Source organism: Misgurnus anguillicaudatus, chromosome 12 (assembly GCF_027580225.2).
Source record: "Misgurnus anguillicaudatus chromosome 12, ASM2758022v2, whole genome shotgun sequence".
Taxonomy (NCBI): domain Eukaryota; kingdom Metazoa; phylum Chordata; class Actinopteri; order Cypriniformes; family Cobitidae; genus Misgurnus; species Misgurnus anguillicaudatus.
In genome coordinates this window covers 16,297,115-16,320,356 of record NC_073348.2, presented here as the reverse complement: position 1 = coordinate 16,320,356, position 23,242 = coordinate 16,297,115, and the positions used below count along the sequence as shown (strand labels likewise).

Here is a 23,242-nt window from a genome sequence, read left to right as displayed (position 1 = left end):
CATAAGAGCTGATGCTTCTTAGGGACAGCAATCTTAAAATGTTTGAGTGTCTTTTTATCAATCAAAGTATTACTAAACCACTCATTAGGGCCCAAAAGGTGCGAAGCCCTATTGTTTTTGCTCGAATTTATTTTTATTTTTTTATTTTTTTTAACACTTGAGCCAATTTGGGTGCCTTAACATACTTGAAAACTCTTTAAATTTGGCACACACGTCAGAGTCGCGTGCCACTAGGCTCATGCAAAGGCTGGAATACGGGCATGGCAAAGGAGCTCTGTAGCGCCCCCTGTAATGCAAAAACAAACATTGGGGCACAGATCGGGAAAACATGTACGCACATGTACGAGAGTTGGAGAGCCGCATATAGATCTCATCGACCCGAACAACTTTCGCCCTCACACCTTTTTGGATTGTTTAAAAAATGCATGCGGTGAACTTTTAAATACTCCTCCTAGGGAATTCATGCGATTGACACACCAAACGTGGTGATTATGATGTCGAGACATTGGACTTGCTAAATTGCGAAAGGATTTTTGATATCTCGAACGGTGCTGCCATGGCGATAAATTTATGTCGAAATCATAGAAACAGTAAGTGTCTAATATCTAATAATGTCTTATTGTGATGCCACGCAGTGTGTATGTTCGTCTGAAGATTGGGATTGCATCAATGTGCCTATTGTGAGTCCCGGGTATAGCGCCACCAACAGGCGCCAAGACGTGTGTCAATCACAAAGGTGGATATTTTGACAGTCGCATGCGGTAAACTTTTAAATACTCCTCCTAGAGGATTCATGCGATTGAGACCAGATTTGGCCAACATGATGCCAAGACAGCACCAGCATGTAGATACTAAATTGCGAAAATATTTTTGATATCTCGAACGCTGTTGCCATGGCACTGTGTCAAAGTTTACTTTTATTTCCGGCATATTTAAGGCTCTTGCTTAGATTAACCTAAAATTTGGCACACACATCACAATTGTCAGCTGTTAAGTGTGGACAAACAGGTCAGACATAGGGGTGTGCCTCTTAAGTCGCTCACTAGTGCCCCTATTTGTCTAAAATGTGGGGTTTATTTTACCTACAGTCCCCAAATGGGTCTGTAACAACATTAAATAGCCCACTGATATTTACACACTTCAGGCACTTGCCCACTGTGCATCGTTTTCTCGGAGGGACCGTGTATAAAAAACGGTCAAGGGCCCACCATCGCTGCATGCAGCTATATTTTTATTATTTGAACTCCAGTTTGCCAGCTTCTGACACAAATTAGCTTTAGCTTTCATTAAAGTAATTTGTCTATGGGTTCACTTACATTTTCTTTCAGCATTGTGAATGTTTAATGGGTGTTTAAAAACTAGAATTATTTGTGTGTTGTCAGCTAATGCACATTGTGTTTGTCTATTGTTGTGACCTAGATGAGGATCAGATCACATTTTATGACAAATCACTGTAGAAAACCAGTTCATTCCCAGGGGTCCGCATACTTTTTATAGTGTATATACAGTAGCCTATAGTTTTGGATATTTAAAGAGTATCATGTTTTCAGCTTAGCAACATACTGTACTTTAAGAATCAACAAGCAACACTTTTTAAAAATCAGGTTGCATATCCTCTGCGATATTTTACCAAGGGTCTCCCTTAAGCCTTGTTTCTTTCAAGGGTTTCTGATGATTTCATCACAGAGACTTGTGTCACTGTTGCCTTGTCCTGCAGACTGGTGGTTATGCAGGCGCTCTTTTTCTGTAAAGTAGCTTTGAAACATTGTGCTTGGAAAAGCACTACAATAAATTTAATTTAAATTAAATTAACTCCAAATTATTCAAGTTCCAGAAATGCAGCGCTTAATATACAGTAGACTGATGTGTCTAGTGAACCGACTCCTTTTTGGCCTGTAACCTCCACAGAACAACTATTAAAAGACATTTGCGAAATATATTACAATAACTGTCAAATAAAAATCTACAATTAGCGGAATAGCACATCCTTCAACCTCCAGTACATCCAGCGACAAACAACAAGAGATATTAGTATTTTTGAAAACAGCTGGCTGTGCTCTGCATGAAAAGGAGGTTTCAGATAGGCACAGCATTTATAAGGGCAGGCCTGCTGTGTCCTCATCTGCCAGATGAAAGACTCCAGAAGTCAGGAATTCAAGGATCAACTAGAAAACAAAAAACAAGCTTTTAAGTGTCGCGAGTAATGCATTAAAAAAGTAAGTCAATTACAGTAATATATTACTTTTGGGTGTAATGCAGTAATATAATGCATTACTAATACAATATTTGTAAGATTATACTTGTTATTGTATCTCAAAACAGAGACCATACACTGATGCTAAACTCGTCAGTTATATCTTTTAAATGATGTATAGTAATTTTAATATTATTAATGTTTGTAGACAGTAGGCTATATAGAAATTGTTAGCAGCATTAAAAAACTGACGTCATCCCGCCAAGTGGTGCACGTCGAGGGGGTGAACTTGTGTGTGTGTTTTAGCAGTCATTTGCCATTGAGAACAACGAGGTGGCTAACTGCTATGCTAGTTAGTTTGCATTGTGGTTTCTCCTGCAAAGCCAGTAACCAGCTACTGTACTTTTCGAAAGTTAAAGCTCACGTAACACACGCTGTTTCTGCATTTCTGATGTTAATCTGGAGTACCTATAGAGTAGTATGACATCCTTTATATCTATGAAGAGTCTTTAGTTTAATCAGATTTATAAAAGAAAGATTAGCTTTACCGAATCTTTCCGATAATGTACGAAAAAATGAAGAAGGAGCTGAGTTACTTTCGCAGGAGGAGTGAGTACGAGTCATGCAACACTATACAACACTGTTTTAACGTATGGTTCACTACATGCTCGTGTCATTTATATAATATGCACGCGACTATTTCCAACATAAGACAGAAGTCTTACTTACCGCGTGCAACTCGTCATGACCCGGTTGGGAAAATCCACTGCATCAAACACACACGCAAAACTCCGCTGCTACCCCGGATAATAAACTATATCCATTGTTTCCATAAGGCTGGATGTCTTCTCCTTACATCCAAAAACACACTTCTTCTTTCGTGCCATTGTTGACTTTTGAAATTAAACAAAGCTGAGTGGCGTGATAAGCTGTTAGCAGCTCTAGCGTCTCCTGCTGATTGACGGGTGGGCGGGGTTTTCCGGGGGAAATTTTCCGGTGGAAGCCCATATAAAGAAGTGATACGTATCGAAAACCCCTGAAACGTCAGTTAGGACTGTAATCGAAAAAAAAACTTGCCGAAACTTGTACGAACCCTGGCGAAGTGCATTCGGCACAGAAATACTCTGTAACACGTCCAACTGCTGTTTTGACACTTGGCCTACGTTTAGCATGAGGAAACAACTCTATAACTGTGTTAATAAGTCAGAATGCTTGAAATACCATTAACCCCCCCCCCCCTTTAAAATAAATATTGAACTGCTTTATTTTACAATTCTACATGAACTTACTAAGTAATAGTGTTTTGCCAAACTAAAAGTGTTTTGCCAAACTAACCAAGATCGGGCCTTACCGACCCGGCTTTTCAGATGAGCCTAATGTACCCCCAAGTCTATCACTTTCCCAAAATATGGCGGACCTCCTGCTAGCTTCTAGCAATTAGCATGCTGTCCACAAGCAGTATATATCCCCCGATGGGTTTTGATTTCTGTAATTTGCGCAAATAATGCGTTTGAAAACATTTAAAGGCGGAGTCCACGATGTTTGAAAGCCAATGTTGATATTTGAAATCACCTGAACAAACACGCCCCTACCCCAATAGAATCTGGACCTTCTGTTGATAGACCCGCCCCACACATAGGCAACCCGGCAAGGATGTCGGTTAGTAGATACGCTTCTTACTGCTGATTGGCTATAAGTGTGTTTTGGTAGTCGGCCCGTCTCCTTTTCCAAAGCGTTTTTCAAACATCGTGGACTCCGCCTTTAATAACGGGAATATGTTAGCCTTGTCCAGGGCAAAACGAGTCTACATCACAATTTACTCTCGAATCATTATGTGTCATGAGTTTCTTCTCCTGGAATGTACTTATTATTGATACTTTTTTGCTTGATTTGTCGGTTGGCAACACATAAACCGTTAATAATAATATATACAAATAATAATGCAGTCTGTGCTGCTCGCGATACCACCAGAGGCTACTAGAGATGGGTAACAATAGCTTTTCAAAGCTATTTCGAGCAAACAACTTTTGAAACATGTTTTATGAAACTCATACACCTATTCAACTTGTGGAAAATCAGTCATTAGATGGGCACTTTAATATAGCATAAATTGTGTTTATCTGTGCACAAAAGTTTATGCAGCATGTACTCTGACATACTATTAATAGTCAGAGCAATTGTTGAAATAAGCTTGGCAACTTTCAGACGCTTATAAAATGAAATATAAGTGATGAAATTGGAGAGAAGCCACTTTAGTTTTATCAATGTTTGTCTAAAGGCCATGCTGAACACTTTTGGTTCGCGTTAGAGTCAGGTCTGATGTAAAATTATTGTGCTCGGTACATAACACATTAGATGAAAACGCAGAAAATCGCCGGAGCAATCCTGTCGAATGTGTTTTCGACTAGCTCTGAATGTGGTCGAACATGGATGAGCTCAAAAGTTTTACACCCCGTTTAACAGCTGTATATCGACCACTTGAGATCCGATCGACCAAATCACAACTTAATACCAGGTGTAATCAGGGCTTGGAGAAAGTTTTTTGTCTGGCGATAGTAGACTCAAGTAATCAGTTCAGAGGGAAATACGGTATTTAGTTTCATGTAAGAACTTAATATACTTTAACAGGGCCGGAGTGGGACTAATTTTCAGCCCTGGAGTTTCATGCCTTAGACCGGCCCACTTTAGTTCAGACTGACTATATTAAAATAATATAAATAAATCCTCTGTAGCCTTTATAAGTCTGCAATAGTGCACTGTTCTCTACAGCGTGGCAAGTCATTGTATTTTTTAAATATATTATTTTCAATTAAGTGCAAATGCAGTAGCTAAACAATTATGATTTTTCCATGATCGTGCAGTTCTACCATATAGTATTTTAATATTATTCAATTAAATTTGTTCAAAAACTACTGAAAGGGGACAAATGTGTTTCTGGTTTTCCTATATTTGTATATTTTTAAAAGGTGGGTCTTGAGATTACCTGTTGGGGTGAAAAAAGTTTGGAAACCCCTGATATACAGTATAAAGCAAGATTTATCAAGAAACAGGCTATTTAATTCCAATCAACTGATGAGTTTTGCCTTAAATAGATTTTTTAAAAAGATCAGTTGTAAATGCCCTCCGAAACGTTTTCGAGACAAATTTATATCCAATCGCTCAAACCACTTCAGGAGGTAGTCTGGGATGCATTTTAGATGAAACTGGACATGTGTAAATACATCTGGTTCATGAATCTGTCACAAGTCGGGGTGGACCCAGATGTAAATAAGGTCACGCCCCTTTTTCCACCTCGAGGAGATTCCCAAAGCCACCCCAATGACCAGACACACAAGGTAAGCATAAATTAAAATGTACTTTATTTAATTTAGTTAAAAATAATAAATAGGGCAGGGAGAAAGGGGAACTTAAAAGAACGGCCCCTCTAGGCTCTCTTCTCAGCTCGGCATCTCAGCGTTCACGCTGGCTCTCTCTCTCTTTCCACAGATGTCTGCTGGGACACGAAGGCACAATGAATCGGTCTCCAATGGTTCTCTCACCTCTGCGCTGACTACAGCGTTTGGTAGGTAAGGCTCTCTTCACAGTTCGGTATCTCAGTGCTCACACTGGCTCTCTCTCTCTTTCCACAGATGACTGCTGGGACACAAAGGCACAATGAATCGGTCTCCAATGGTTCTCTCACCTCTGCGCTGACTACAGCGTTTGGTAGGTAAGGCTCTCTTCACAGTTCGGTATCTCAGTGCTCACGCTGGCTCTCTCTCTCTTTCCACAGATGACTGCTGACTACCGCTTCGAGGTAGGTCTGGCTCTCTGCACAGCTCTCACAACACACTCCTCTTCCCTGTTGATTTAGCAGGTTTTAACAAGTTATGCTTTACTTAACAGGGTGGCGGACTTACGGTGGCTGGCTATGCGATGCGTCAACTGGACAGTGGTTTCCTAGATGGCGCCGGGGGCCAAAACCCTCTCGGCGAGCTCGCTTGTATACAGAGGGGCGAGAACGTCCCGCCGGCACACCGGGTCGAGCGCTGCCCTTTCCTCGAGACCCGTTGGTCGATCGAAAACTGGACCGGGGCGCCCTTTCGTCGAGACCTCGGGGCGGCGGATCTCCTTCGCCTCAAGCTCTGCGATGATAAAAAGACACAAGTAAGGTAGCAATATTATAGATAATACTCACGCACCGTCAATAGCACAGTTCTTCACCGCCGCTCCTAAACTCAAGTCCGCCGAGCGTCTAGCTGGGAAAATACTTCGAGATGCCACTTCGTGATTTTTAAGACGGAAACACACTCACAGCATAATCATGTACGGGTCTTACTCTATGACCGTTTTTCTCTTCGTCGTCTCTGGAGCGAGTGACTGGAGACGGGGGTACGTCAGACACGACAACAGCAATCCCACTGCAATACACAGCATTACACAGCACCACTTCAAGTGAATATTTCTACATCCAAGACTCACCCACCACTCAGTGCACACAATAGACGCCCGTCTTCCTTTCCTTCGCTCTGGACGGAGAGATGGAGATGGCAACTCGGCCTAGTGTTTGCTTTTCGTCACTGGAGCTGTTTCATAAAGACCCTTCGGCTCACCCACCGCGCTGGCTCAGGGTAGGGCCGCCCACTCTCTTTTGAAAGACTCTCAAAGAGATATACAGGTCAAACATATGCACAATACTTCTATAAGAAGATTTCGTTACTCACAACTGTTGTACTTCCTTTGTCCTGGGTTGACTTCACGCTGTGACAATTCCAGATACACAGACAGGGCGTTTTTCCAGCCGCCAACACTACTTTTCCACAGTCATATACTCACAACGATGCGTCTTTCCTTCCTTCGTTGCTTTCATCCAAGGCCAGTATTCGTTTACCTCTTCTACCTTTAAGGTCTTCGGTATTTCCCTCCACGTGAAACTATAATCCAGACGAGAGAGAGAGCAGTACACAATCCAAAATAGCGCACCCGGTGAGCCCAACTCAGCGCTACGACACACACCAACAACAGGAATAATCGACACGACTTCGGGGTGCTCCTTGTTTAAGATCCACGGCCTGCCTTCCTTTCACCTTCCTTGGCTCTGTCCTCTTTCCGCCCGCTTCAGCGATCGCCGGATCAACAGAGCCCTCGGGCTCTTCAAAAGGTGCGTGTCTTCATTTGCCTTTGGCAAAAGGAGCTTCCCCCGTGTCAACTGCTTCGCATGTACATCGCTCCGTGTCAATCGCTTCTCCTTTCTCTGTGTTCCAACAGAGCTATATAAGTGCTTCATTTCCCCCAGCCTCCAATCACACTTTGCTCACTCAATGCCTCACACCTGTGGCTCGTAAAGCCCTGACAGCGTCGCCCTGGAAACCAGGAAGTAAAACGGTCCGTCTTCCTCTGTGGCCCGGTGGGGAAACCTTCCGGGCGGAACCAAAACTTCCCTAACTTCGGTTCCGCCCTTAGAAAGATTGTCACCTTGTGACATCCTCCCCCGCCAATCCGTTCTCGTCCCGAGAACGCGTTGTTTGGGGACTGATAATGTGGTGCTGGGAAATTTTTACTTTTTTAAAAAAAAAAGGTGGTAGGTCACTGGGGGACCTTGGTCTCAACCCGAGGTGGACTGCCGACTACGCCAAATCTGTCACAAGTCGGGGTGGACCCAGATGTAAATAAGGTCACGCCCCTTTTTCCACCTCGAGGAGATTCCCAAAGCCACCCCAATGACCAAACACACAAGGTAAGCATAAATTAAAATGTACTTTATTTAATTTAGTTAAAAATAATAAATAGGGCAGGGAGAAAGGGGAACTTAAAAGAACGGCCCCTCTAGGCTCTCTTCTCAGCTCGGCATCTCAGCGTTCACGCTGGCTCTCTCTCTCTTTCCACAGATGTCTGCTGGGACACGAAGGCACAATGAATCGGTCTCCAATGGTTCTCTCACCTCTGCGCTGACTACAGCGTTTGGTAGGTAAGGCTCTCTTCACAGTTCGGTATCTCAGTGCTCACACTGGCTCTCTCTCTCTTTCCACAGATGACTGCTGGGACACAAAGGTACAATGAATCGGTCTCCAATGGTTCTCTCACCTCTGCGCTGACTACAGCGTTTGGTAGGTAAGGCTCTCTTCACAGTTCGGTATCTCAGTGCTCACGCTGGCTCTCTCTCTCTTTCCACAGATGACTGCTGACTACTGCTTCGAGGTAGGTCTGGCTCTCTGCACAGCTCTCACAACACACTCCTCTTCCCTGTTGATTTAGCGGGTTTTAACAGGTTATGCTTTACTTAACAGGGTGGCGGACTTACGGTGGCTGGCTATGCGATGCGTCAACTGGACAGTGGTTTCCTAGGTGGCGCCGGGGGCCGAAACCCTCTCGGCGAGCTCGTTTGTATACAGAGGGGTGAGAACGTCACGCCGGCACACCGGGTCGAGCGCTGCCCTTTCCTCGAGACCCGTTGGTCGATCGAAAACTGGACCGGGGCGCCCTTTCGTCGAGACCTCGGGCCGGCGGATCTCCTTCACCTCAAGCTCTGCGATGATGAGAAGACACAAGTAAGGTAGCAATATTACAGATAATACTCACGCACCGTCAATAGCACAGTTCTTCACCGCCGCTCCTAAACTCAAGTCCGCCGAGCGTCTAGCTGAGAAAATACTTCGAGATGCCACTTCGTGATTTTTAAGATGGAAACACACTCACAGCATAATCATGTACGGGTCTTACTCTATGACCGTTTTTCTCTTCGTCGTCTCTGGAGCGAGTGACTGGAGGCGGGGGTACGTCAGACACGACAACAGCAATCCCACTGCAATACACAGCATTACACAGCACCACTTCAAGTGAATATTTCTACATCCAAGACTCACCCACCACTCAGTGCACACAATAGACGCCCGTCTTCCTTTCCTTCGCTCTGGACGGAGAGATGGAGATGGCAACTCGGCCTAGTGTTTGCTTTTCGTCACTGGAGCTGTTTCATAAAGACCCTTCGGCTCACCCACCGCGCTGGCTCAGGGTAGGGCCGCCCACTCTCTTTTGAAAGACTCTCAAAGAGATATACAGGTCAAACATATGCACAATACTTCTATAAGAAGATTTCGTTACTCACAACTGTTGTACTTCCTTTGTCCTGGGTTGACTTCCCGCTGTGACAATTCCAGATACACAGACAGGGCGTTTTTCCAGCCGCCAACACTACTTTTCCACAGTCATATACTCACAACGATGCGTCTTTCCTTCCTTCGTTGCTTTCATCCAAGGCCAGTATTCGTTTACCTCTTCTACCTTTAAGGTCTTCGGTATTTCCCTCCACGTGAAACTATAATCCAGACGAGAGAGAGAGAGCAGTACACAATCCAAAATAGCGCACCCGGTGAGCCCAACTCAGCGCTACGACACACACCAACAACAGGAATAATCGACACGACTTCGGGGTGCTCCTTGTTTAAGATCCACGGCCTGCCTTCCTTTCACCTTCCTTGGCTCTGTCCTCTTTCCGCCCGCTTCAGCGATCGCCGGATCAACAGAGCCCTCGGGCTCTTCAAAAGGTGCGTGTCTTCATTTGCCTTTGGCAAAGGAGCTTCCCCCGTGTCAACTGCTTCGCATGTACATCGCTCCGTGTCAATCGCTTCTCCTCTCTCTGTGTTCCAACAGAGCTATATAAGTGCTTCATTTCCCCCAGCCTCCAATCACACTTTGCTCACTCAATGCCTCACACCTGTGGCTCGTAAAGCCCTGACAGCGTCGCCCTGGAAACCAGGAAGTAAAACGGTCCGTCTTCCTCTGTGGCCCGGTGGGGAAACCTTCCGGGCGGAACCAAAACTTCCCTAACTTCGGTTCCGCCCTTAGAAAGATTGTCACCTTGTGACAAAACCACATGTCAGCACATAACTCCTCCCAAAACGTAAGCACGTAACCTGGAAGTTAAGTCCAATTTATAGTCATGTGTAAGGTCTACACTGTAGCTACGCCATACAGTAGGTTATTACCCTGCTGAAAAATCCAGCATCAAACCAGCATGGGAATTATGCTGGTCTATGCTGGTTTGATGCTAGTTTAGCTGGTGGTCACCAGCATCAAACCAGCATTGGTCCACATAGGTTTGCAGTTTGCGACGGTGAAAACAAAGATGGGCCATGTTGAGGAGTGATTTAGCTGAAACTGCAAGTTGCTGTTTATTTACTTCCATCACTGCTGGTCTTTTCAAATCATACACAACAAGCTGCTGTTTCTTCTTCGTTTGTGGATTAAATTGACCGAGCTGCTTCTTTATTGACGGTCCACCTATACTGTGGTTACACGCGAGGATACTGCCTACCAGCGGTCTGCATGTGTGTTTGCACGTCGACGACGCAGAAGTATATATGAAAACCGATGCGTAGCCTACACCGTCGCGGTTACGCCGTAGGACGTACGCACAACTATAATGAGCCCTTTAGCAGGCAAAGAAACAAAGACACTTATTGCTTTATGGAGCAAAGGCAGCGGGTCAAAAAGCTTTCTAGATTCAATAAAAACTCCATTCACAATCTTGAATGATATTAAACAAAGAAATAAAACTTTGAGAGAGAGCTTTGTAAACGCTTTTCCCCATCATGGACCTGTACGTTAAATCATCACGCCTCAATCTCCTGCTGCTCTGTACTGCACGCTCCAGCTCATTCCGAGCAAGGAGACACGCGTCCCCTGCCCAACATACAGTAAGTGCTGCCTTTTGTTGCATAAACTTTGTCTTAAGTTTTTTAAGGCGGAGTAAGAATAGTGTATTTGCATTTTCCAGGGGAGTAAAAGATCGGATTCAAATCCGTTTAGCCAAGACACATTTATGTGGCCAAATGTAAATCTATCAGTTTTAACAAATCAGATAGCTATCCGACCAGAGAAAACACATGAAGTGACCGGGTGTAAAAAGGCCCTTAGCACTTTGAAAAGCAGAAGTCCAGCATTTTTCATACATTTAGGGGTTAGTGGACCTAATGCAAGAATTCTTCAGAACACGGGACACAATCAACTTGGGAATAAAACGGTGGCGACATCTCCATCTGTGGGGCTGGATAACATTGTGGGTGCTGGCAGCATAGGGACAGCAACCTATAAACATGATTATATGGCAAAACAATGATCAGATCAAGCAAAGGATTAGGTTCCCTTTCAGTCGGTCACTACGACGTCACGTCTCCACTGCGGAGACCAGACCACCAGCACCCTCTTCGGAGTCTGCGCTCTCCGCTGAGGAGGCCAGACGACCGTCACCCTCAGCGGGCTCAGGTCAGTGTCACACACACACATACTGTAGATGCTTATGCTGTCACAGCAGACGCACCGGCAGTCCCACCTGTCTCGCTTCGCTGCCCCACCGCGGGTACACCGGTAGTGCCGTTAATTCCTCTCGTGCGGTCCCTGGGGGCTTGGCTTCAGCTTCCCAGCCCGTCTCGTTGGGTTTTACGCACGAACCGCCTCGGTTACGAAATTCAATTCAACCGGCACACACCCAAATTCTCGGGCGTACGTTTCACCACGGTGATAGCGTCCGATGCACATGTACTGCGTGCAGAGGTCGAAGTCCTGCCGGCGAAGGACGCGATCGAGCTGGTCCCTCTTACTGAGATGAAGTCGGGTTTCTACAGCCTGTATTTCATAGTACCCAAGAAAGGCGGTGGGTTAAGACCGATTTTGGATTTGCGCGTCCTGAACAGATCTCTTCAGAAGAGGTCTTTCAGGATAATTACACCGAAGCAAATATTCAATTCAATACGCCCCCAAGATTGGTTTGCAGCAATAGAACTGAAAGACGCGTACTTTCATGTGTCAATTCTCCCTCATCACAGACCGTTTCTCCGGTTTGCGTTTGAAGGTCGGGCATATCAGTACAAAGTTTTACCGTTCGGGCTGTCTCTCTCTCCCCGTGTGTTCACGAAAGTAGTGGAGGCGGCGTTAAAGCCTCTCAGAGAGAGCGGTGTTCGCATATTGGCTTACCTCGACGACTGGCTTATAATAGCGCATTCTCGGCGGACGCTGTGCGAGCACAGAGATCTAACGCTTCGGCATCTCGCCCGTTTGGGTCTTCGGGTCAACTGGGAAAAGAGCAAACTCTGCCCCACGCAGAGGATCTCTTTTCTCGGTATGGAACTGGACTCGATCGATTTATCGGCGCGTTTGACAGAAGAGCGCGTCCAGTCAATTCTGACTTGCCTCGGTTCATTCCGAGGGAAGAATGCGGTCCTGCCGAAACAATTTCAGAAGCTCCTGGGGCATATGGCAGCAGCAGCGGCCGTGACACAGCTCGTGCTGCTCCATATGAGACCGCTTCAGCGTTGGCTTCACGATCGAGTCCCGAGGAGAGCGTGGCGTGCCGGCATCCACCGTGTAACAATTACACCTGCGTGTCACCTAACATTCCCCCCGTGGTCGGACCCCGCGTTTCTCAGGGCCGGTGTGCCCATGAGACAGGTCTCTCGGCATGCTGTTGTCCACACAGATGCGTCCGACACGGGCTGGGGAGCCACGTACGGCGAGCTTTCAGCTTCGGGGGTGTGGACAGCACCCCAGTTGCATTGGCATATCAATTGCCGCGAGTTGTGGGCTGTATATCTGGGACTTGTATGCTTCGCTACGGAGCTGCGAGGGAAGGATGTACTAGTACGCTCAGACAACACTGCGACCGTTGCGTATATCAACCGTCAAGGTGGTTTGCGCTCCCGTCACCTGTCGCATCTCGCTCGTCATCTCCTCCTTTGGAGTCAGAAGCATCTGAGGTCCCTTCGTGCCATTTACATCCCGGGGTCCCTCAATACAGCGGCAGACGCGCTTTCCCGAGTTGCGCGCCCCGGCGAATGGCGACTCCACCCCCAGACGGTCCAGCTGATTTGGAAGAAGTTCGGTCGTGCGCAGATAGATCTGTTTGCGTCGCCGGACGATACCCACTGTCGCCTGTTTTATTCACTAACCGAGGGCAGCCTCGGCGTGGATGCGTAGGCACACAGCTGGCCTCGGGGATGCACAAATACGCGTTCCCCCAGTGAGCTTAATAGCACAGACACTATGCAAAGTCAGGCAGGACGAGGAGAGCCTTTTACTGATCGCCCCATATTGGAATTGGTTTCCAGAACTAATGCTCCTCGCGACAGCCCCTCCCTGGCGGATTCCCCTGAGGAAGGACCTTCTTTCTCAAGGAGGGGGCACATTATGGCACCCGCGCCCCAACCTGTGGGATCTCCACGTATGGTCGTTGAGCGCGTGCAAGGTTTAAGTGATTTACCCCAGGCGGTATCTAACACAATCGACGCAGCACAAGCTCCGTCTACGAGACGGGCTTACGCGTTTAAATGGAACCTTTTCGTCACATGGTGCTCTTCACAACGCGAGGACCCCAGAGAATGCCCTATTAACATCATGCTTTTATATCTTCAACATAGGTTAGACGGTAGGCTGTCACCCTCCACTATTAAAGTTGATATCGCCGCTATCTCTGCTCATCACTCACTTATCAACGGCAGATCAGTTGGCCAGTATGATTTGGTTATTAGATTTCTAAGAGGCGCTCATAGGCTAAACCCCTCGCGCCCTCCTTCTATTCCTCCCTGGGACCTGTCCATGGTGCTGAAAGCACTTCAAGGACCGCCATTCGAGCCTTTGCAGTCTGCGAGTCTGAAGCTTTTATCAATGAAAGCTCTGACCCTGCTAGCATTGGCCTCCGTGAAGAGAGTAGGGGATTTACATGCATTCTCTGTTGACGATTCGTGCCTTCAGTTTGGTCCTGCTGTCTCGAGCGTAACATTGAGACCCAGACCAGGCTACGTGCCCAAAGTTCCCACCACTCCTTTCAGAGATCAGGTGGTGAGCTTGCAAGCACTGCCCCCGGAGGAGGCAGACCCAACCATGGCTTTGTTGTGCCCCGTACGCGCACTGCGACTCTACGTGGATCGCACGCAAAGCCTCAGGACCTCAGATCAGCTCTTTGTTTGTTATGGTGGCCAGCAGAAAGGGAAAGCTGTCACTAAGCAGAGGATGTCTCATTGGATAGTTGATACTATCGCCCTGGCTTATAATCTTCAGGGTATTCCTTGCCCCTTTAATTTGAGAGCGCACTCCACACGGAGTGTTGCCTCATCTTGGCAATAAAAAATATACTAAAAACCTTGATTATTCTGGTTAGTCACATTGTACTGCTATTATTTTGAACAATACTGTACATATGAATATCTTATCAAATAAAAACCCAAAGAGCAACAACATTGGTGTTTAGGACTGGTTGCATACCATGTCACCATGTTTTTGGCTGCTTCTACACCCCTTCAATCCCTTAAGCATCTCTCTGACTGATGATGTTCCTTCGACTATGAGTGAAAACTTGAGTCAATTTCATTTGGTGGTGCAAACACTACACACTTCATCATCAAGATTCAGATTGAAAATGATTTTGTTTAAATTTCAAGTGTGGATACCGAAAACTTTTATCAAGTCATCCAAAAATATTAATATGGATATTTATTTTGCATTTACTAAGTAAATTTCATATCCGTTCAACTAGATGATAGGCCACGCTGTGCCGAGCAGGAAATATTAAAGTTCAGTTTGCCAGATTATTCCAGGAGATTGAGATTATATCATATAGATTCCAAAAAAACCCACTGGGAAGGAAGGTGAAGCGAAAATAAATTTGCCCTGCAGTTATTGGGTGTCGTTCATATTGTTAGCACCTCAGAAAGGTCAAGGTTGTCATTAGACAGGCTGAAGTGCAGACAAGCATGCAATAGCTTATTGATTTTCCAAATACACCGCCAGGGCTTAAACTTTATGTCTGACAAAAGGCGTCGAACTCGGAGACTGGTTTAGCATGAGCACTTTGAACATTTGACAGCACAGGAACAAAGTGGAATTTGATCATTTTTATGATCATGTCAGAATGTAAAAGACATTTTTGTGTAAAACTCAATATTTTTAAGGCACGGTATTACAGGCAAGGCTTAGCTAGCCAAAACTAGGCCTTAGTTAAAATGAGGTCTTAAAGAATGTGTTATCAACATACCTTAAAACAAGACGTTATTGATGTTTATCTTGAGACAAATCAATGGCACTGGCATATTTCAAGATCTGTCACTGCAAGTTATTTTTAGTTGAGACAGCTCAAACATGTGTGTAGTCTAGGACTAGCCTTAAGCCTTGTCTGTGAAACTGGGGGATAGAGTTTTAAAGATCGCAACAGTGCTTAGAATTCCTGGTATTGTATAGAGGGTATGCACGTGACGTCACTTTCGATGAAACTGACTGCGGTTACTCCCACTGAGTGGCAAAATGCAGAGCGGCAGCATTTGTGTACAGTGTGAAATCAGGGGAAAACGTGTCGAAATGGGAAAAAGCTGCTGTGCAATAGACTGTACTAACAGATTTAACAAGAATTCGGAGCTATCGTTTTATAGACTGCCAAAAAACACCAAAAGGAGAAGTAAATTGATCGTTCATGCCAACATCCACAGACATTGACAAGTTGCTAGGGTCACTATCAAGCAGAGGTTTTAATTTCTACTTAGAAGTATTTTTTCAAGTATTTGTATTTTATCTTTGGAAAACATACATTTCACAGCATATATTATCATAATTTTTACTCTATTACATTTCATAAATACAAGTTTTTGTTTTAAATTTAATATTTAAATACATTAACTTACTTTTACTCAAGTAAAAGTACATGATTTTAATGTAATTATGTATTAAATTAATTTTAATATGCAATATTAAAGAATACACAGGATGATTCTATGCTTTAGTATGTAGTGAAGTAAATTCTTTCCCAATACAAACACGCTAATAAGGCACAGATGCTTGGAAAATGTAACTAAGTATTGGCCACCTCTGCTATCAAGTCCAAATAAATTCAATTTAAGCTGATAAGTCAGTTTTTCTGGCATTTTAGCAACAGCTGCTATAAATATCAGCCATTTTGTTGAACGCTTGCCACTCAACAGGAGGTGCTCTGGCGTGGTCACGTGGAAAAGTGACGTCTATTTACATTTGTTTTAAGGTGAGACGTGTCTGAAATAGTTAAAAGTTAATGTGCTTCTGTATAGCTTAGTGGTAGAACATTGCATTACCATTGCAGAAGATTATGGGTTCAAACCCAGAGAACAAACCCAGAGAACATTACATACATAAAAATCATTTGCAAGTGGCATAATGTTTACATTATACAACGTACAGTATATAATATCTGAAGTACAAATTTGATGTGTTATATTATTATGCCTCATAGAAAAAGACTTGCCAAGGTTGCAAAAAAAAAATCCAATATTTTGCAACACTGGATCAAATATTACATTTAAATTCCAGTATTGTGCACAGCTACTTTGAAACATCTTAAAAAAAAGAAAGAAAAAAAAACGTTCAATCATTTCTATCTACCCCACGGGCATCTTGTTTCAACTCTTTTACACCAAGTACGTGTTATTTCATCTGTCAATCAAGGTGCCATCGGTGAGAGTCGCAACCCCTTGAGCATCAGCCGTGTCAGACGCGTCATTCTGTGCAAACTACCGATATACCTAAAAAGCCCCAAAATCTTTTTTACATCATGTTCAGACAGCTGTCTCTCAGTAAACTCACATCAAGTCCCCGTAACAAACAAAGCCTCTCCCTCCTCCCCTATACACCACAGACCTGGCACGGGTGATCAGTCATCGTAATGCCTGGCTAGACGGTCGACTAAGACCACAAGCCTGTGAGCCATTGATTTTCCAGCAAGCTTCTTTCCCTCGCCAGCTAATAAGGAGTCTTGTGTCTGGACTTTAGAAGGCTGTAAGTGAAGGGTAAGCCAGCAGAGTACCAGTGAGTATATAGACGGAGGAAGACTGATGCTTAAGAAAGGTTATGATTCGCTCCGAGTTAGTAACTATGTGGTTCATGCAAGCAATTGAGAGAAGAAATGTGTTGGGGATGCTAACTTAAATGAATATCTATGTGAAATACAAATAGGTTTTTCCTGGTTGCTCTGTTCCACATAATAAAAGTGAATTGGGATTGGGGTATACAAGTTGTAAAAGTTGAGTCATAATAAATAAAGTGAAATGACACAGGCCATCAATTAGGACTAAAGCAGCTGATATCAAGTACTGATGGGGGCAGGGTTTCTCACTCAATACTGACAGTATTGCCATGTTCTATGCCATTTTGCACCTTGTCCTCTTCATGTGTTCAATATGTATTCCTTGTGTCATTTCACTTTATTTATTATGACTCAACTTGTATACTTAAATGTTCTGATTTCTTTGTATTAATTCAATATTTGGCTTGATGGCTACATATGGTGGACATTTTGTGTCAATAGCCCACTTAAAAATCCCCTTACTGATAAAAATGCTGATGTGTCAAATACTTACTTTCCCGCTGTATCCCTACCTAAAATGTACAAATTATAAAGGGTACCATCCCCTGTTGCAGCTTCTGCAAATTTTTTCTGACTGTGTTTACTTGTATGCATTTTGCCAGATGCTTCAAGTGAATTCATGGTACATTTTATCAGTATCTATGTTCTCTGGAAATCAAACCCATGACCTTTGTGCTGCTAAAGCAATGCTACCAGTTGAGCTATAAAAATACTGAGCATCAAAGACCACAATAACCAATGATTTTTGGGGAGAAACAGAGTCAATGTGCCATTTTTGTCCATAAGACGTTTACAGTAAATGTTTCTGTCTGTTTCTCACACAAGCTGTCTTGGAAAAAAGTCATTTGGACCACTTTTCTATCAATTTTATGGTGCTTTTTCCATTATTTCGGGCTTAACGGCCCTTGAAGAGAAAAAGCATCCAGGCCACTTTCTGTTACATTTTTCCTTTTCATGTTCAAAAAAGTCAATGCTTACATTTTTTTAAACTATTCCTTAACATAACAAAATGTTTCACAAAGGCAAATTAAGTGAAATATACCACTTGTAAAAACTGCGGTGTGTTTTATAATTTTATAGTTTATTGTGAGTCTATTTTAATAAGATTTTTTTCAGATGAAATCTTCTGTATTCTCCACCAACCTCATCTTCCAATGTTAGCTCAGATGTGCATACTAGTCAAAGGAAAACAACTATCGTAAGAAGTTAAACAAACACTAAAGTCATAAAGGTGGCTTAAATTGGATTAGTGTTTCTCAACTGGAACAACAAAAATGGGAAGTCTGTTCTATTTGAAATAATAAAACACAAATACCCATTTAATCATACTGTATACTTCCTATATATTATGTTTGTTATTAAACCCTCTGCGATTGGTTGCACCAGCTGGGCATTAACCCGGTTGTAAGACTATTCTGGACGTAAAATGCGCTTTACATCTGACATAGAATTTATACAATACCTATTGCACCATCTAGGCGTAGTGTACGTCTAAATCTTATGTCTAGTCAAGGGTAGGCATAAGTATAAAATCTTGACTCGTTTTTATGGCAAAAATAGAAATTATGAAATTTGACGAGACATTGCCTCATCTAATGCACAGGATATGCGAGCAGTGTGCTTTTATGCATGGCAGAGTGACTGACCACAGCATTTTTTTTTATATAGCTAATATATAAAATACCTAAATATTTACACATATACAGTAAAGAATTTATTAAAAGCTTTCAGTTAATTTTGTTTTAATCCACAACTGTTAGAATTAATTTGCAAATTATTACCTTTTGTGCAATAATTAATTAATTATATAATTAATTAAAAGGCTTTCGTTTAGTTAATGTGCATGTTTGTGTTTGAGGGTTCTGCATGTGATGCACGCATCTAGATGGAGAACACACTGGCAAACGTGTTAGAGGAGGGAAAGCTCTCTATTGTCATCTATTACAGTGGTTCCCAACCTTTTTAGCCCTAAGTACCCCCACAGTTTTAAACATTAAAGTAAAAAGCAATGACTGATGAAGCATGTTTATTTCAACAAACCACCATCATAGCGATCAGTGTTTACATTTTATCAGCTCATTTACATTTTAAAAGACATGGCACATTTAGCTCAGGCCTACAAAATGGCAATTTTGACATGCTATACTGTAATTAATTATCTGTGGGGTGTTTTGAGATAAAACTTCACATACGGACTCCAATTCACATCTTTAAAAAATGTCATCATATGACCCCTTTAAGGGCCAGATTTACTAACAGCTTGCGCAAACCATCATTTTGGCGTTAAATACCGACTGAACTTACTAAAGACACACAGTACATATTTAGCTCTGAAAAGGTGTTATTTTTGCGGCCTTATTGCATATGTAGAAGTTTTCCTTTAAGACGCAACATTAATGGAGGAGAGTATTTAAATTTAGTTTGCCAGAGGAACATACTTTTTTTAAACATCGTTTGCAAACCCATTCTATTTTTAATTTCAAAACTTCTTTTAAACCTTCATCTTTCATCCTCCGGTTCTTCATAGTGAACAAAATTTTTCTTTGTTAGCTGGAATTTCACACTCAGCAGTCCCCATTTTCATTGCGATGTCCTGCAGAGGTCACTTATTTGCGACCCTGTACTAATTTGCGTCATTTTTACAATGCTTTCCTCACAAAAATCAATCTTACGTCAATGACTGGACAAACAAGAGACATTTTTATTAAAAGTAAATGAGATCAAAGCAAAATATAAATCTTTTCGCTTACCCCCTGGAAACTCTTCACGTACCCCCGGTTGGGATTCACTAATCTATTAGCTAGCTGCACTATATGTAAGTTTATAACCATAGTAACGGGAATGGCGTGAGGTAAAACACATATGTGGAGATGCGCATCATCTGCGCTAAGCGTACAGTAGCTGCGCCTGGTCGTAGTTTCAGGTGGTGCCACTGGCCCCTGGAAATTTGGGGCAGTTGGTAGAAACTAGTTTAAAGGAATAGTTCACCTCAAAATGAAATTTTTGTCATAATTTACTTACCCTCATGTTGTTTGAAACCTGTATGAGTTTCTTTCTTCTGTTAAACACACTGTCAAAAAAAGGTAAATTTTCTGTCGCTGCATGGGGAACATACAGTATACCCTGAAGGGGGTCGCACACCGGACGCACAGCTCAACGCTGCGTACACCAAAGTGCACATTAAATAGCGCGAGCCTAGTCAGATAACGTCTAATTTAGAATGCAAAATATACTTTAGCAACCAATGTTAATGGTTAATAATTTGGGACAAATATGATGTTATTTAATGTTAAACTATGTTAGTGGCGCTCTGTGGCGCGACAGGGATTTGAGAAACTTCCTGAGTCGTAGCTGGGTGCCGCCGGTGTGCGTATACTAATAAAAAACAATGTTTATATTTTTTTTACAACGGCGCTGCGTGGAGCTGTGCGTCCGGTGTGCAACCCCCTTAAGGTTCCATTTGGTACCTTTACAGGTGTATACTAAACATAATACAATGTTGTACCTTTGTGGGTACATTAATATACCTTAATGATCTATTGTATACCTAATTTAAATGTACCGTTAGCTATAGACATCTACAAACAAGTAACATTTACACATGATAGAAAATTTGTGGCAATAATAACAATGTGATAATTACTGACAAGAAACAGATTTCAAGACGGTCAGATTTCAGCCTTTTGTTTTCTCTTTTAGATGATTTCTTTTCATTTCTTTTTTTTTTACTGTACATTTGTTCAACAAACAATTTAGGTACTGCATTGGGTCACAAAAACAAGTTAGATAGATTGAGATGAACAAAATGACTGACAGACTCTATTCATTGTGAAATGGTCACATTTAATGAACAACTTCTCATTTTATGTACATCTATAAAAAGAACCCAGATACAGGTTACAAGAATCTAAAGCTAATACATACATTATTAAATAATAAACTTTTTCTCATGTTAAAGATACATATCATAGTTTACAAAATATGATCATGGAGAATTAAGCAAGGTTTGGAAAAATAAAATCACAAACAAACAAAAAAATCTAAGCTTCTAAAATTATACTTTATTCAATGATACAAAAACCTCAATATTCCTCGAATAAGGTAGTAATAACCTGTGGTGATACTGACTAGAAAAAAACGATGTTGGAGAGCGAAAACATGGTTCAGGACGGTGCTTAATCTTCAGGTGGTCTGACACAACACGCTGTTCTTCTTGTTTACAAAAAAGGCCGACCAGAACAGTCCAAACCCATTTATATTTACAGTTTCAACATATTTGTGTTCAGGGGCCAAAAATGATAAAAGCAAAATTTTGAACGAAATAAAGAAATAGGCTACAACAGATATCAAACCATGGCCTTCAAGCTAAACTGTTACTCGTCAGTCTTTGAAGTCTGAAGATTTTGTACTGCCAGTTCCAATCCCTTACAGACACAGTTTTGGGGAAGCTAGGGATCGTGAAAAAAACAACAGTCCGAGTCTTTGGCATGATGAATTAGCTGTATGTTGCGGAAATTGACATTATACACAAAAGTTTTCTTTCTGTCAGTTTGAAGAATTCAGTTGGGGGTGAAACATTTGCATGACATATGAAAAAAGGGGTGAATGATTTGTTTCTTGTGCTGCCAGGCAGGTGAATCTCGTGTCCCCAAATCTTTTGCTTCCCTGGGGTTCAGTTTCTGTGTCTGTTTCCGTTCCGTCGTCCGTAAGCTCTCGTCGTCAGAAATGTTGAAATATCTCCTTGTTCGGTCTTGCTTTTGTAAATGTCATCACGTATTAATCTTTCTAGGTTTTTTCTTTTGTGAGAAAAAGAACTTCAATTAAATTATCAATGCACGATATCTATTAACATGTGCAAAATAGAAATAGAAGACTCCTCATTTTTCCACAGGAATGAAGCTTACACATCTGAAAAGGAGAGAGAAAACAGATATAAGTTTTGTGTATTGTGGCACCTCAAAGGCAAAATTGCACAATAATACATGATAATAACCAATGAATACGTGCCCAAATGCCAAGAATATGCCTGGCAGGTATGCCCATGCATCTGACAAATGTCACGGCACAACCAGCCAGATCTCACGAGAATTTATACATATTTTATGAATTCATAGGAAGTTAATCGTGCAAAGACATATGATTATCATAAAAAACAATAATGAATCCCCAACGTCTCAGGGGTCAAGGCAAATGGAACAAAAATATATGAATGTGGTCGTAAAATACGTACAAATTGCCATGAGATAGCGTTGGCACAACATCTTTTCAATCTGTTATTTGCTGTTAATGATATCAACCTCAATATTACACATATAGTAAAGCAGTCAAGGTAACGCATTATATATATTTGCGGATGTACTATTACAAATTAAAACCAACAGAATCCAATGATGGCTGCATTCACACGCCTCCCACTTCATGCCAACAGGAAAGTGTAATTGGTACGCAGCCACCCGTGATGCTGCCTTTAATTTTGTCTTGGCCTATTATAGACTGACCAATTAAATCTCTCTGAGAACGGCTCACAGCGGAGGCATAAGGTAGATGTAATTTTGCATGTGCGTGGCCGTCTCGGGAGGGAGAACTCATCCAAGCCCCGAGGTGCTATTCGTACACTTCCTCCTGGCTTCCAACTCCATGCATGAAGTTGCTTTAATTAGAGATAGGCTCGTTACGTCGTGTTGCCGAGTTGGAGATAGCAGGCAGGCTGTAAACAATTCTGCTTGTTACTTGGCTAACTGGACCTGTTTCCTGCCTCGTGCAGAGGATCGATGAGGTTTATGTGTCTGTGAGCACCAGCGGCCAGACTCGTCCTGGGATTACAATATGAGTAAGTGGATTGTGCAGTTTTAATGAGCCGATGGTCTCTGGTTGGCTGTCCTTTGTCCGATCCCATTGTCGGTTACAGTTTTTCCAGAGATACAAGGGTTGAGCATTGTGAAGTTTTCTCCATTTCACAACTTTAAAAAAGCCATTTGTTTAAACTTATGCAGTAGCCAAAAATGTATATACATTCTCACTCCCAAGGTGTCAAAAACCAAATCATGGTCAATTGCCTTTCACGTCACTATGAAGATGCCAATGACTTTTTATCCCCCTTTCGATGTGCAGGGTGCTTCTTAGATATTTGTTGTTTAGCATTTTTATCAAATAAAGATGCATTAATTCTTTGCATGTCTAAAGCCCGGAATACA

At 42.6% G+C, this 23,242-nt stretch overlaps 1 protein-coding gene and 1 long non-coding RNA gene across 2 annotated transcripts in view; both read right to left on the bottom strand.

The window, feature by feature from the left end:
• Nucleotides 1-7,916: 7,916 nt before the first annotated feature.
• LOC141369026 (uncharacterized) lies at nt 7,917-10,033 on the bottom strand. Its single transcript, XR_012372515.1, has 2 exons — nt 9,573-10,033; nt 7,917-9,488 (listed from the first exon to the last, which is right to left on the bottom strand). It is a non-coding gene; the product is annotated as an uncharacterized lncRNA (long non-coding RNA).
• A 10,837-nt stretch (nt 10,034-20,870) lies between these two features.
• Nucleotides 20,871-23,242, bottom strand: part of cntfr (ciliary neurotrophic factor receptor) — a 204,909-nt gene continuing 202,537 nt past the window's right edge. The window contains exon 10 of the mRNA XM_055209097.2: nt 20,871-21,956. Coding sequence (XP_055065072.1) covers nt 21,956 — 1 coding nt within the window. The 3' untranslated portion in view covers nt 20,871-21,955. The remainder of the gene's footprint in view (nt 21,957-23,242) is intronic.